We start from the raw sequence: 14,986 nt of genomic DNA, 5'->3' as shown, positions 1-14,986 counted from the left end.
TCGACCCCCGCGTCGGGCTCTGTGCTGACAGCTCAGAGCCTGGAGTCTGTTTCAGATTCTGTGTCTCCCTCTCTCTCTGACCCTCCCCCGTTCATGCTCTGTCTCTCTCTGTCTCAAAAATAAATAAAACGTTAAAAAAAATTTTTTAAAAAGCTCTTTACTGAAGGTAGTAAAATCCATAATCATTTTTAGTCTTTTAACATAAGAGTGACTTTCACAAAGCAAAGTGCTTGGACTGAATTATATGTTATATGGGATTAGTTCTAATTAGATCACCAAATATAATTTCTGTGGATAAAACTACTTTCAAATTGAAATGGATAGTTGATGTGTTCATAGTAATAAAACCTTACCTGTTTGTCTGGTACTTATCTGTATGCTGCTTCATAAACTTTAATATTTCTGTGTAAGTATGTTTTGTCATACTCTTCATATTTTCATAAAATAAACAGTGTTTCTAATATTTCATATACTATGTACCCAGGTATTCAGAAAACTTCTTGGTATTTGGAAGATATAGTCAATCATTATACATCTTTAAATATGAATAGGGCTACAGTAACACATGAATATATGGATAAAATATATGAATAAAATAAGTATTTTAAGTATCTTGTTATGCTTGTAAAGATTATTAAAGTTTACTTAAGCTTGTTTCTCATGGCTAATTCTCTGTACTTTTGTCAATGTTGGTAGAAGTAGTTGAGTTCATGAGTCAGTTTTGTTAGTTTGATGGATGCAAGTTTGAAATTAATGACCAAACTGAAATATTAAAAGTATCTTTAGGTTTTTGTTCTCCAATTTATTCTTTTGACAACTCTTTGATATATTTCTGATAAATTAGATTACAATAAAAATGAGATGCAGTGTAATATTTGTTAATCTGTTAAACAGTTACCTTGAGGTATTATATTAGTTTGGTTATTTTTGTATATTTTTCATAAATACGTATGAAATATATTAACAGTTTGTTCTTTAATTACAGTGGGTTGGCAATTGGAGAAGATAATGGACAGAGAGGTTATTTGCTGACCTATGTCATTGCGTATATTCGAGTAAGTTATCTCATATTTCCTTGTCAGTTTATATTGCAAATAATCCTTTTTCTTACTTTGAATGAATAAAATTATTTTCTTAAGTTTTAACCTAGTATGAGGTAGCACATCATTTGACATGAATGTAGGACTAGCTACAAACCTTCAGAATCCCAATTAAATCTTCCATATATTGCTTTTGAGGAATTTGAAGATTATATAGATCATTCTCCTCTTTAAAAGAATGGTGACTTTCTCTATCTGGAAGTTGAATATGCCATTCCTAACATTGCTTGGTTAGAATCGAGCTGTCTTATTTAGCACCATTTCTTACTTGGTTCATAATCAAGTTTTAAATATGTATAATCTTTCTTTAACTCATTAAAAATTGGTATTTAACTTGATTCTAAGTAGTAGTTGGTTCACTGGTGATGATTACTATGTAGAATTAAAGAAATAATTTGTCTGTATTTGGGCTCTAAAGTTTTTCTAATTCCACATTTTCTACTTGTGAGAAACTTTATTAGTCCAAGAGTCTACTATACTTGTTGATATGAAAGTATTCTTTCAAAAGTTTATTTACTTATTTTGTTTTTCTACTTTGGCTGTAATAAACTCAGGTTTCTTAGTTGTTTTCTGCTATTGTTAGGGTTATATTTTTTAAATATTGCTTGTTTATGTAATTTGAAAGGTCTTATTTTAAAACATGAGTTCTCAGATATCCTATTGAGAATTTGACTTTCCCAAATACCGCATTTTCTAATTTTTCACTTGGAAATTGTTCTGAAGGAAATACTTACATAAATTTATATAAAACTTGTTTTTACTTCTCTAGAAAGCTTAAATTGTATTCTTATTTCAAAACTAATTTTAGGTAAGATCTAAATTTTAGGTTGCAGTGAATTTGAAGCATATGCATTTTTCTGGGCACTCCATTCCCCCACGCTGATAAGGGAAATTACATTTATTGCTTGTTTGCTATGTTAAAAATTGTAATTAAGAGATTTACAGATCATGAAAAGTAATAGATGATTTTAGGTCTTATAATAATGTTTACCTCCATAGACTGTTACTACCCCAGGGTCTCCCATAGTAAGCATTTTGGTTATCCACAAGTTTTTGTTTGTTGAGCATTTTCTAAGTATATTGACCATTTTCCCATATTACTAAATTCAGAATTCTAGAAAATGATGTGTAACTGTAACAAATACAGCTTACACACTGTTAAAACTGAATCAGAAGCAGTATTGAGATGGGAGGGATTGTTTTATTTTTTATTTTCCCAGTGCTTAATACCTTTGTCACCACATATGTGTTTACTGCGTAAATGAATGCACAAGAAAAAAAGCAACGCATTTTAGATCAGTTATTTGGGGATTTTTCCTGCCAACCAGTGGTAGAGTTGAAGTGAATCATTTTACTAGAAGTGAAAACTTAACATTTATTGATTTTTCTGCTTATAAAATATTCTTTCTATCTTTGCATCTCTGGTGGCTTATGAATTGCTCTTTCCAGTTTTGATATTAAAACAGAATTGTATTCTGGGTATTATAAGTTACTTATCATATAAGCATTATATCTTATGTGTTATAAAACATATTTTCCTAGCAGAAGTGCTTCCAGATATCCTATCTTATTTAGTTACTACAAAGAGAGGCACTATATTTTCTAATTTGTTTTTTAAAGAAAAGTTGATTTCAGGAAAGGGAGATCTACCTTCTTCCTTTAGTCCCCCCTGCTCCTACTTTCCTGCTGCCCTGGTCCTTCCATCCTGATGACCACTTTTGAGTGTTGTTTAATTTACTATTTAGGCTCCAAAAAAAATCTGTTCTGCTAGTATCCTCTACATGTACATAGACAGTTCTCAGAGGCTCCATTCCTTGGAGAAATATTTGAGTTCCTGCCATGTATCAGGCACACTGCCTGGTGCCAGGGGTACAAAAGAGAACAAGACAAAGTTCCTGTCCTCCTGGAGGTTGTAGCTCACACTCAGGGCCACTTTCCATTGCTTTTATGGGGTGGAGAGTAAAGAACAGTGGAGGTTAAATTAGAAACATGTGATATTAACAATTATGTGAAATACTAACAATATGACAGTATTCTTTTTTTTTTTTTTTTAATATGAAATTTATTGTCAAATTGGTTTCCATACAACACCCAGTGCTCATCCCAACAGATGCCCTCCTCAATACCCCTCACCCACACTCCCCTCTCTCCCACCCCCCATCAACCGTCAGTTTGTTCTCAGTTTTTTTTTTAATTAATTAATTAATTTATTTTTTAATATATGAAATTTACAATATGACAGTATTCTTGATTCTTCTGCATCTGTTGTAATTTCTTGATTTTTGTGTCTTTTTTTTAATAGGACTTGGGTTTGGAATACTATGTATTAGGAGAGTCTTTTGAGACTTCTGCTCCTTGGGACAGGTAAAATATAATAAAATGTCTCATATTATGCTATAGGAGTTGTTGAAATAATATATCTTTGCACAAATATACAAATTTTAAAAATTTTATAAAGAAACATTGAAACAAGGTGATCACTTTTATTTATATTAACACCTTCATCAGAATGTCATATTTGCCAGCTTTTTTTTTTTTATTTAGACAGATTTGTCCATGTCCCATAGAAGGAAGGTGTTATTGAAGTCTATATTTTAAAGAATCTTAGTGAGCACTTAAGTGTCAGTCTATAGTTTTATTAGCTTTGATTTAAATTCTTAAGTGCTTAATATGCTTGAAGGTTCTCTAGAACATCCCCCAAAATTATAAAACCAGTGTTAAACTTCTTTTGTAATATATGATTTAGCTTTTGATTTTGGATGGTTACTATTAAGCAAGATCTTAACTTGCATTTAAGAGATTTCTAAAAGAAATCCAACTTAAGATATTATGTATAGTTTCTATTTTTATGTTATGCACATACACATATACACAAATGTTGGTATACAAATATTGGTTAGGGAATTAATAATAAAAACCGATGAGGAAATGTGAAGTGGTTTTATTAAAAATGGACTTGGGGTGGGGCGCCTGGGTGGCTCGGTTGGTTAAGCGTCAGACTTCGGCTCAGGTCATGATCTCACGGTCTGTGAGTTCGAGCCCCACGTCGGGCTCTGTGCTGATAGCTCGGAGCCTGGAGCCTGTTTCGGATTCTGTGTCTCCCTCTCTCTCTGCTCCTCCCCTGTTCATGCTCTGTCTCTCTCTGTCTCAAAAATAAATAAACGTTAAAAAAAAAAAAAATGGACTTGGGGCGCCTGGGTGGCTCAGTCGGTTAAGTGGCCGACTTCGGCTCAGGTCGTGATCTCACGGTCTGTGAGTTCGAGCCCCGCGTCGGGCTCTGTGCTGACAGCTCGGAGCCTGGAGCCTGTTTCGGATTCTGTGTCTCCCTCTCTCTGACCCTCCCCCGTTCATGCTCTGTCTCTCTCTCTGTCTCAAAAATAAATAAACGTTAAAAAAAAAAATTAAAAAAAAAAAAGGACTCATGAGGGGCGCCTGGGTGGCTCAGTCGGTTACGCATCCGACTTTAGCTCAGGGCGTGATCTTGCGGTCCCTGAGTTCGAGCCCCGCGTTGGGCTCTGTGCTGACAGCTCAGAGCCTGGAGCCTGTTTCAGATTCTGTGTCTCCCTCTCTTTGACCCTCCCCCATTCGTGCTCTGTCTCTCTCTCTCTGTCTCAAAAATAAATAAACGTTAAAAAAAATTTTTTTTTTAAATGGACTCATGAGTTAACTCAGTAATAAAAACTGTTAAGATTGTTAGTACATTTTTATTCTAGTATGCCTTACATTTTATGTTTTCTTTATAAAATTTACAAATTAAATCAATAATAAAGTACATGACAAATTTCCATGAATCTACCTTTTAGATATTACATATCTTAACATTTTTGTTCTACCCTAACTCTTTTTTTCCCTTCCCCAGAGGACTTTTTACTTTCTGCATTCATTCTTTGTCTACTATGGGTTATGACTTTTGGTGCATTGATGTTCATATTCCATGCATTGTAAAACAACAGTTTATAGTATCAATCTGTTATTCACAATTTTTGGTAACTAAATTTTAACAAGGGGATAAATCTTGTAAAGAAAAAAAGTTATCAACTTACTGACATCTGACTGTTTTATACAGGTTATATATTTGGTTTCTTTTCAATTAAAACAACTTCATCAGCTAAAGTTTTCATAAATAAAATGAATGGAAAGCAGCTACATTCCTGATAGAAACTTTACTTGTTACCCATTTAACAAATTGTTTTTTCTCTCTAACATTTACCTAGGTAGAGACCATGTTTAGCAGAAACCCATGGAGTCAGAGTCTTCAAGTCTCACACGTTATTAGGTTGCTTAGCCTTTTCATGTATAAGTCTCTTAAGGGGTTATTTGCCTTACTAGTTTTTGTGTATTTCTCAGTAGTCCTACCAAAATAACTGTATCTGTTGAGTGCACAATGAATATTCTGAATAGACTCCTATGAATGAACTTGGGAATAATGTAAGAATGTAGCCTATAAAAATAGCTGTCTAGGGGCGCCTGGGTGGCTCAGTCGGTTGAGCGCCGACTTCGGCTCGGGTCACGATCTCGCGGTCTGTGAGTTCGAGCCCCGCATTGGGCCCCTGTGCTGACAGCTCGGAGCCCGGAGCCTGTTTCGGATTCTGTGTCTCCCTCTCTCTGACCCTCCCCCGTTCATGCTCTGTCCCTCTCTGTCTCAAAAATAAATAAACGTTAAAAAAATTTAAAAAAAAAAAAAATAGCTGTCTAAACAGTCTGAATTGGAGATTTAAAGATTTTGGAGACATTAGCATGAGGCTTGTGATTAAAACCAAGGGAGTAGATACAAACCCTTATAGCTAGTATGGATGAAGAAAAAAAAGAGGACCTAAGAAAGAAGTCCAGAGAACCCCAAAATTTATTTTGTTTGGAGATACAAACAAGAGCTAGAAAAAGAGAATAATATCTAGAGGATTTGGAGGAAAACCAGTGATGTGAAAGAAGCCCAGGAAAAATTTTTTCAAGTAGGAAATAGTCAACAGGGTTAAATTTGCCAATAGGTCAGGTGAAAAGTTAAATGTATACACAGTTATGTTTATCTTACATAGAATGATTGGTCCAAGTGGACTGTGTTGGCTTTCGTACAAGTTCTATGCCAGAATACTTCAAGAACTCCCCTCTGGGGGCACCTGGGTGTCTGAAGTCAGTTAAGCATTCAGCTCTTGATTTCGGCTCAAGTCGTGATCCCATGGCCATGACCAGAGCCCTGCACTGGGCTCTGTGCTGAGCATAGAGACTACTTAAGATTCTCTCTCTCCTTCTGCCCCTCTCCCCCAGTCCCTCCCTCTCTCTCCCTCTCTCTCCCTCCCTCCCTCTCTCTCTCTCTCTCTCTCTCTCTCTCAAGTAAAAAAAATTGAGAAAAAAAGAACATCCTCTGTACAAATCATTTCTAGAAAGTATCCTATTAAGGGTTTTAACCATTTGGTCATGTTATTTGTCCCATCTCCTCCTCATTATTACTGTAAATTATCATATATTATTATGTAGCACTTAAATTCCACTTTCTAGAGTCATGATAAAGAACTTATTTATAAATTTATAATATTCATTAATCCCTGTAGCTATTAAAGCTTACCTAGTAGGTTTTATTTGTGTTTAAAGTATTTGTTTTACAAGTTGGATTTTCAAAATAAAGACACAATAAATTCCAATAATCTAAATACTTTAGTAGGAGATATTTTAAAAACATGCATCCTTACCCATTTCATAGGTGAGGCATAAATAACACTGATAAATTGTATTTGTCTACACTCTCATAGAATTAAGCACAATTTAACTGAAGAGAATTGTTTTGTAAAATTAGAATTTATAAAACTTTCAGACACATATATTAAAAAAATAAAATTTGACATGCTAATAAAATAGCTAACAAACCATTAAACCCCTTTCCGTATTTATATTTTAACCATATATTCTTTGTTCTTATTGGAAATATGGATAACTTTAATGTGTTTTATAAAGCATAATCCATGTAAATGTTATGGTTTTTATCAAATTGGCTCTCACACAGTCAAATCAGTCTTTAGACTAGAGATGGCCCAGTCTTTTGTGCTTCTTTGTTACCTTTTCCATTCTCCTGATTCTAAACAGACTAAGATTTGAAACACAGAATCAGCGTCAGTATGTTGTCAGGATGTTTATTGAAGAATAAGATGGCTTATATGTCCCTTAGGAGTTTTATTTTCCAAATGAAACAAAATACAGTAATAACAAAATATTACGGCTCACATTAAAAAATAGATTAATCTTTTGTCAGCCAAATCTTTTGTCTCTCCATCTCCAACCTAGAAGCTCTGATTGACATCTGTTTTCCATTTTAGAACTTTTTCCTGAGCATGTTCCCAAAGTATGAATGCATCACTATTAGATCTCTTGCACTCCAAACTAGGGCCTTAAAAATTATATCAAAAACTAAACAAAAGAGATTCTGGGGAAGATGGCGGCGTAGGAGGACGCTGGGCTCACCGCGCATCCTGCTGATCACTTAGATTCCACCTACACCTGCCTTAGGAACCCAGAAAACCGCCAGAGGATTAGCAGAACGGAGTCTCCGGAGCCAAGCGCAGACGAGAGGCCCACGGAAGAGGGGAGGAAGGGCGGCGAGGCGGTGCGCGCTCCAGGGACTGGCGGGAGGGAGCTGGGGCGGAGGGGCGGCTTGCCGGCCAAGCAGAGCCCCCGAGTCTGGCTGGCAAAAGCGGAGGGGCCGGAAGGACTGTGTTCCGACAGCAAGCGCGACTTAGCGTCTGGGAGGTCATAAGTTAACAGCTCTGCTCAGAAAGCAGGAAGGCTGGAGGACAAAGGGAGGGAGAGCTGCTGAGCCCCCGGACGGCAGAGCTCAGCTTGGCGGGGAACAAAGGCGCTCGCCAGCGCCATCTCCCCCGCCCATCCCCCAGCCAAAATCCCAAAGGGAACCAGTTCCTGCCAGGGAACTTGCTCGCTCCGTGCAAACACCCAACTCTGTGCTTCTGCGGAGCCAACCCTCCGGCAGCGGATCTGACTCTCTCCCGCTGCCACAGGGCCCCTCCTGAAGTGGATCACCTAAGGAGAAGCGAGCTAAGCCTGCCCCTCCTGCCCCCGTGCACCTTGCCTACCCACCCCAGCTAATACGGCAGATCCCCAGCAACACAAGCCTGGCAGTGTGCAAGTAGCCCAGACGGGCCACGCCACCCCACAGTGAATCCCGCCCCTAGGAGAGGGGAAGAGAAGGCACACACCAGTCTGACTGTGGCCCCAGTGGTGGGCTGGGGGCAGACATCAGGTCTGACTGCGGCTCCGCCCACCAACTCCAGTTATACACCACAGCACGGGGGAAGTGCCCTGCAGGTCCTCACCACTCCAGGGACTATCCAAAATGACCAAACGGAAGAATTCCCCTCAGAAGAATCTCCAGGATATAACAACAGCTAATGAACTGATCAAAAAGGATTTAAATAATATAACAGAAAGTGAATTTAGAATAATAGTCATAAAATTAATCGCTGGGCTTGAAAACAGTATAGAGGACAGCCGAGAATCTCTTGCTACAGAGATCAAGGGACTAAGGAACAGTCACGAGGAGCTGAAAAACGCTTTAAACGAAATGCAAAACAAAATGGAAATGACGATGGCTCGGATTGAAGAGGCAGAGGAGAGAATAGGTGAACTAGAAGATAAAGTTATGGAGAAAGAGGAAGCTGAGAAAAAGGTAAAAAAATCCAGGAGTATGAGGGAAAAATTAGAGAACTAAGTGATACACTAAAAAGAAATAATATACACATAATTGGTATCCCAGAGGAGGAAGAGAGAGGGAAAGGTGCTGAAGGGGAACTTGAAGAAATAATAGCTGAGGACTTCCCTGACCTGGGGAAGGAAAAAGGCATTGAAATCCAAGAGGCACAGAGAACTCCCTTCAGACATAACTTGAATCGATCTTCTGCACGACATATCATAGTGAAACTGGCAAAATACAAGGATAAAGAGAAAATTCTGAAAGCAGCAAGGGATAAACATGCCCCAACATATAAAGGGAGACCTATAAGACTCGTGACTGATCTGTCTTTTGAAACTTGGCAGGCCAGAAAGGATTGGCACGAGATCTTCAATGTGCTGAACAGAAAAAAATATGCAGCCGAGAATCCTTTATCCAGCAAGTCTGTCATTTAGAATAGAAGGAGAGCTAAAGGTCTTCCCAAACAAACAAAAACTGAAGGAATTTGTCACCACTAAACCAGCCCTACAAGAGATCCTAAGGGGGATCCTGTGAGACAAAGTACCAGAGACATCGCTACAAGCATAAAACATACAGACATCACAATGACTCTAAACCCGTATCTTTCTATAATAACACTGAATGTAAATGGATTAAATGCGCCAACCAAAAGACATAGGGTATCAGAATGGATAAAAAAACAAGACCCATCTATTTGCTGTCTACAAGAGACTCATTTTAGATCTGAGGACACCTTTAGATTGAGAGTGAGGGGATGGAGAACTATTTATCATGCTACTGGAAGCCAAAAGAAAGCTGGAGTAGCCATACTTATATCAGACAAACTAGACTTTAAATTAAAGGCTGTAACAAGAGATGAAGAAGGGCATTATATAATAATTACAGGGTCTATCCATCAGGAAGAGCTAACAGTTATAAATGTCTATGCGCCGAATACCGGAGCCCCCAGATATATAAAACAATTACTCATAAACATAAGCAACCTTATTGATAAGAATGTGGTCATTGCAGGGGACTTTAACACCCCACTTACAGAAATGGATAGATCATCTAGACACACAATCAATAAAGAAACAAGGGCCCTGAATGATACATTGGATCAGATGGACTTGACAGATATATTTAGAACTCTGCATCCCAAAGCAACAGAATATACTTTCTTCTCGAGTGCACATGGAACATTCTCCAAGATAGATCATATACTGGGTCACAAAACAGCCCTTCATAAGTTTACAAGAACTGAAATTATACCATGCATACTTTCAGACCACAATGCTATGAAGCTTGAAATCAACCACAGGAAAAAGTCTGGAAAACCTCCAAAAGCATGGAGGTTAAAGAACACCCTACTCACGAATGAGTGGGTCAACCAGGCAATTAGAGAAGAAATTAAAAAATATATGGAAACAAACGAAAATGAAAATACAACAATCCAAACGCTTTGGGGCGCAGCGAAGGCAGTCCTGAGAGGAAAATACATTGCAATCCAGGCCTATTTCAAGAAACAAGAAAAATCTCAAATACAAAATCTAACAGCACACCTAAAGGAAATAGAAGCAGAACAGCAAAGGCAGCTTAAACCCAGCAGAAGAAGAGAAATCATAAAGATCAGAGCAGAAATAAACAATATAGAATCTAAAAAAACTGTAGAGCAGATCAACGAAACCAAGAGTTGGTTTTTTGAAAAAATAAACAAAATTGACAAACCTCTAGCCAGGCTTCTCAAAAAGAAAAGGGAGATGACCCAAATAGATAAAATCATGAATGAAAATGGAATTATTACAACCAATCCCTCCGAGATACAAACAATTATCAGGGAATACTATGAAAAATTATATGCCAACAAATTGGACAACCTGGAAGAAATGGACAAATTCCTAAACACGCACTCTTCCAAAACTCAATCAGGAGGAAATAGAAAGCTTGAACAGACCCATAACCAGCGAAGAAATTGAATCGGTTATCAAAAATCTCCCAGCAAATAAGAGTCCAGGACCAGATGGCTTCCCAGGGGAGTTCTACCAGACGTTTAAAGCAGAGATAATACCTATCCTTCTCAAGCTATTCCAAGAAATAGAAAGGGAAGGAAAACTTCCAGACTCATTCTATGAAGCCAGTATTACTTTGATTCCTAAACCAGACAAAGACCAAGTAAAAAAGGAGAACTACAGGCCAATATCTCTGATGAATATGGATGCAAAAATTCTCAATAAGATACTAGCAAATGGAATTCAACAGCATATAAAAAGAATTATTCACCATGATCAAGTGGGATTCATTCCTGGGATGCAGGGCTGGTTCAACATTCGCAAATCGATCAACGTGATACATCACATTAACAAAAAAAAAAGAGAAGAACCATATGATCCTGTCAATTGATGCAGAAAAGGCCTTTGACAAAATCCAGCACCCTTTCTTAATAAAAACCCTTGAGAAAGTCGGGATAGAAGGAACATACTTAAAGATCATAAAGGCCATTTATGAAAAGCCCACAGCTAACATCATCCTCAATGGGGAAAAACTGAGAGCTTTTTCCCTGAGATCAGGAACACGACAGGGATGCCCACTCTCACCGCTGCTGTTTAATATAGTGCTGGAAGTTCTAGCATCAGCAATCAGACAACAAAAGGAAATCAAAGGCATCAAAATTGGCAAAGATGAAGTCAAGCTTTCGCTTTTTGCAGATGACATGATATTATACATGGAAAATCCGATAGACTCCACCAAAAGTCTGCTAGAACTGATACATGAATTCAGCAAAGTTGCAGGATACAAAATCAATGTGCAGAAATCAGTTGCATTCTTATACACTAACAATGAAGCAACAGAAAGACAAATGAAGAAACTGATCCCATTCACAATTGCACCAAGAAGCCTAAAATACCTAGGAATAAATCTAACCAAAGATGTAAAAGATCTGTATGCTGAAAACTATAGAAAGCTTATGCAGGTAATTGAAGAAGATGTAAAGAAATGGAAAGACATTCCCTGCTCATGGATTGGAAGAATAAATATTGTCAAAATGTCAATACTACCCAAAGCTATCTACACATTCAATGCAATCCCAATCAAAATTGCACCAGCATTCTTCTCGAAACTAGAACAAGCAGTCCTAAAATTCATATGGAACCACAAAAGGCCCCGAATAGCCAAAGTAATTTTGAAGAAGAAGACCAAAGCAGGAGGCATCACAATCCCAGACTTTAGCCTCTACTACAAAGCTGTCATCATCAAGACAGCATGGTATTGGCATAAAAACAGACACATAGACCAATGGAATAGAATAGAAACCCCAGAACTAGACCCACAAACGTATGGCCAACTCATCTTTGACAAAGCAGGAAAGAACATCCAATGGAAAAAAGACAGTCTCTTTAACAAATGGTGCTGGGAGAACTGGACAGCAACATGCAGAAGGTTGAAACTAGACCACTTTCTCACACCATTCACAAAAATAAACTCAAAATGGATAAAGGACCTGAATGTGAGACAGGAAACCATCAAAACCTTAGAGGAGAAAGCAGGAAAAGACCTCTCTGACCTCAGCCGTAGCAATCTCTTACTCGGCACATCCCCAAAGGCAAGGGAATTAAAAGCAAAAGTGAATTACTGGGACCTTATGAAGATAAAAAGCTTCTGCACAGCAAAGGAAACAACCAACAAAACTAAAAGGCAACCAACGGAATGGGAAAAGATATTTGCAAATGACACATCGGACAAAGGGCTAGTATCCAAAATCTATAAAGAGCTCATCAAACTCCACACCCGAAAAACAAATAACCCAGTGAAGAAATGGGCAGAAAACATGAATAGACACTTCTCTAAAGAAGACATCCGGATGGCCAACAGGCACATGAAAAGATGTTCAACGTCGCTCCTTATCAGGGAAATACAAATCAAAACCACACTCAGATACCACCTCACGCCAGTCAGAGTGGCCAAAATGAAGAAATCAGGAGACTATAGATGCTGGAGAGGATGTGGAGAAACAGGAACCCTCTTGCACTGTTGGTGGGAATGCAAATTGGTGCGGCTGCTCTGGAAAGCAGTGTGGAGGTTCCTCAGAAAATTAAAAATAGACCTACCCTATGACCCAGAAATAGCACTGCTATGAATTTATCCAAGGGATACAGGAATACTGATGCATAGGGGCACTTGTACCCCAATGTTTATAGCAGCACTCTCAACAATAGCCAAATTATGGAAAGAGCCTAAATGTCCATCAGCTGATGAATGGATAAAGAAATTGTGGTTTATATACACAATGGAGTACTACATGGCAATGAGAAAGAACGAAATATGGCCCTTTGTAGCAACGTGGATGGAACTGGAGAGTGTGATGCTAAGTGAAATAAGCCATACAGAGAAAGACAGATACCATATGGTTTCACTCTTATGTGGATCCTGAGAAACGTAACAGAAACCCATGGGGGAGGGGAAGGAAAAAAAATAAAAAAGAGGTTAGAGTGGGAGAGAGCCAAAGCATAAGAGACTGTTAAAAACTGAGAACAAACTGAGGGTTGATGGGGGGTGGGAGGGAGGGCAGGGTGGGTGATGGGTATTGAGGAGGGCACCTTTTGGGATGAGCACTGGGTGTTGTATGGAAACCAATTTGACAGTAAATTTCATATATTAAAAAAAAAAAAACTAAAGAAAAGAAATCAGATGCCTTTATATTTTAAAACAGTGGTATCTTGGAGTCAAAATTAAGTGGTGAAATATAAATAAAGTGTTCTAGTTAATAGTGATGTCCTGAAGTCAGTTTCTTAGTTTTGACAAATCTGTCATGGTTATATATTAACATTAGAGGAAACCAGGGAAAGAGGAACACTTTGACTGTCTTTGTGACTTTCTGTATCTAAAATTATTTCAAGGGGAGCCTGGGTGGCTCAGTCGGTTGAGCGTCTGACTTTGGCTCAGGTCATGATCTTCCAGTCTGTTAGTTGGAGCCCTGCGTCAGGCTCTGTGCTGACAGCTCAGAATTTGGAGCCTGGTTCAGATTCTGTGTCTTCCTCTGTCTTTGCCCCTCCCCCACTCATGCTCTTTCTCAAAAAAATAAATAAACATTAAAAAATTTTAAAAATAATAAAATTATTTCAAATAAAAATTTATTTAAAAGATAGAAAAAGTATTAATATTATTAAATATTATCAATCCCCCCATTCCCTTTATGAACTATTTCTTACTTATCTGTTTTCACTGACTCTTAATACCAGTCTAGCACAGCTTTATACATTGCTGACATCCAGTTAACATCCAGTAAGTCTTTGTTAAAGTAGATTTTAGCTCAGAGCTTCACAAAAGGCTATTGAACATTTGGTATAACCTCATGATTATTGACTAAATTATATTAAGGGAAATATCTTAGACATGGACACAGATTGATATTCCTGTAAACCCAGAATTGAATTTTCATTAACCTGTTCATTATAGCTTTTTAAAAAAGCTTTTTGGGGCGCCTGGGTGGCTCAGTCGGTTAAGCGTCCGACTTCAGCTCAGGTCACGATCTCGCGGTCCGTGAGTTCGAGCCCCGCGTCAGCCTCTGGGCTGATGGCTCGGAGCCTGGAGCCTGCTTCCGATTCTGTGTCTCCCTCTCTCTCTGCCCCTGCCCCGTTCATGCTCTCTCTGTCTCAAAAATAAATAAAACGTTAAAAAAAACAAATTAAAAAAAAAAAGCAGCTTTTAAAATCTTGTGATAAATTTATTTTGAAATTGGGTTTACCTAAGTGTAGGAAACTGCCTTCAGGAAGCTTGAGTGTGCTCTTCTGACTTCTGTCTTTTCTATGGCAAAGAAAGGGAGAACTTTGCCCCTTTAAAGCTATGAATGGAAGACTCAATTTGAATGATCAACGCTCTTGTTCATTCTTGACGGAATAAGTATGAAAGTTTCTTAGAATTCCTGACTTGAAGGATGCCAGATAAACTAGCATTTGTTAGAATTTTGTAATTTATTTGAAAACTTAATATTGTATTCAATTTTGTTTTCTAGGGTTGTGGATCTCTGTAGAAATGTAAAAGAACGAATAACAAGGGAATGCAAAGAGAAGGGTGTTCAGTTTGCTCCTCTTTCTACATGCAGGTGAGGTTTTTTGTTGTTGTTGCTCTTTTACTGCTTATTCCGGGGGGGAAAGCATATTTTAATTAATGGAGAAATGTAATTCGCCACCAGAGGAATAGCTTCAGTCTGTTCCAT

At 37.9% G+C, this 14,986-nt stretch overlaps 1 protein-coding gene across 2 annotated transcripts in view; it reads left to right on the top strand.

Moving 5' to 3' along the window:
- The window catches only part of AGPS (alkylglycerone phosphate synthase), a 150,663-nt gene that overhangs the window by 113,758 nt on the left and 21,919 nt on the right, over positions 1-14,986 (top strand). For both annotated transcript variants that reach the window (XM_058713031.1, XM_058713040.1), the window contains exons 15-17: positions 986-1,055; positions 3,403-3,464; positions 14,783-14,872. In XM_058713031.1, the coding sequence (XP_058569014.1) occupies positions 986-1,055; positions 3,403-3,464; positions 14,783-14,872 (222 nt within the window). The remainder of the gene's footprint in view (positions 1-985; positions 1,056-3,402; positions 3,465-14,782; positions 14,873-14,986) is intronic.

This window comes from Neofelis nebulosa, chromosome 2 (genome assembly GCF_028018385.1).
Source record: "Neofelis nebulosa isolate mNeoNeb1 chromosome 2, mNeoNeb1.pri, whole genome shotgun sequence".
NCBI lineage: Eukaryota > Metazoa > Chordata > Mammalia > Carnivora > Felidae > Neofelis > Neofelis nebulosa.
This window is presented reverse-complemented; position numbering and strand designations above follow the sequence as displayed.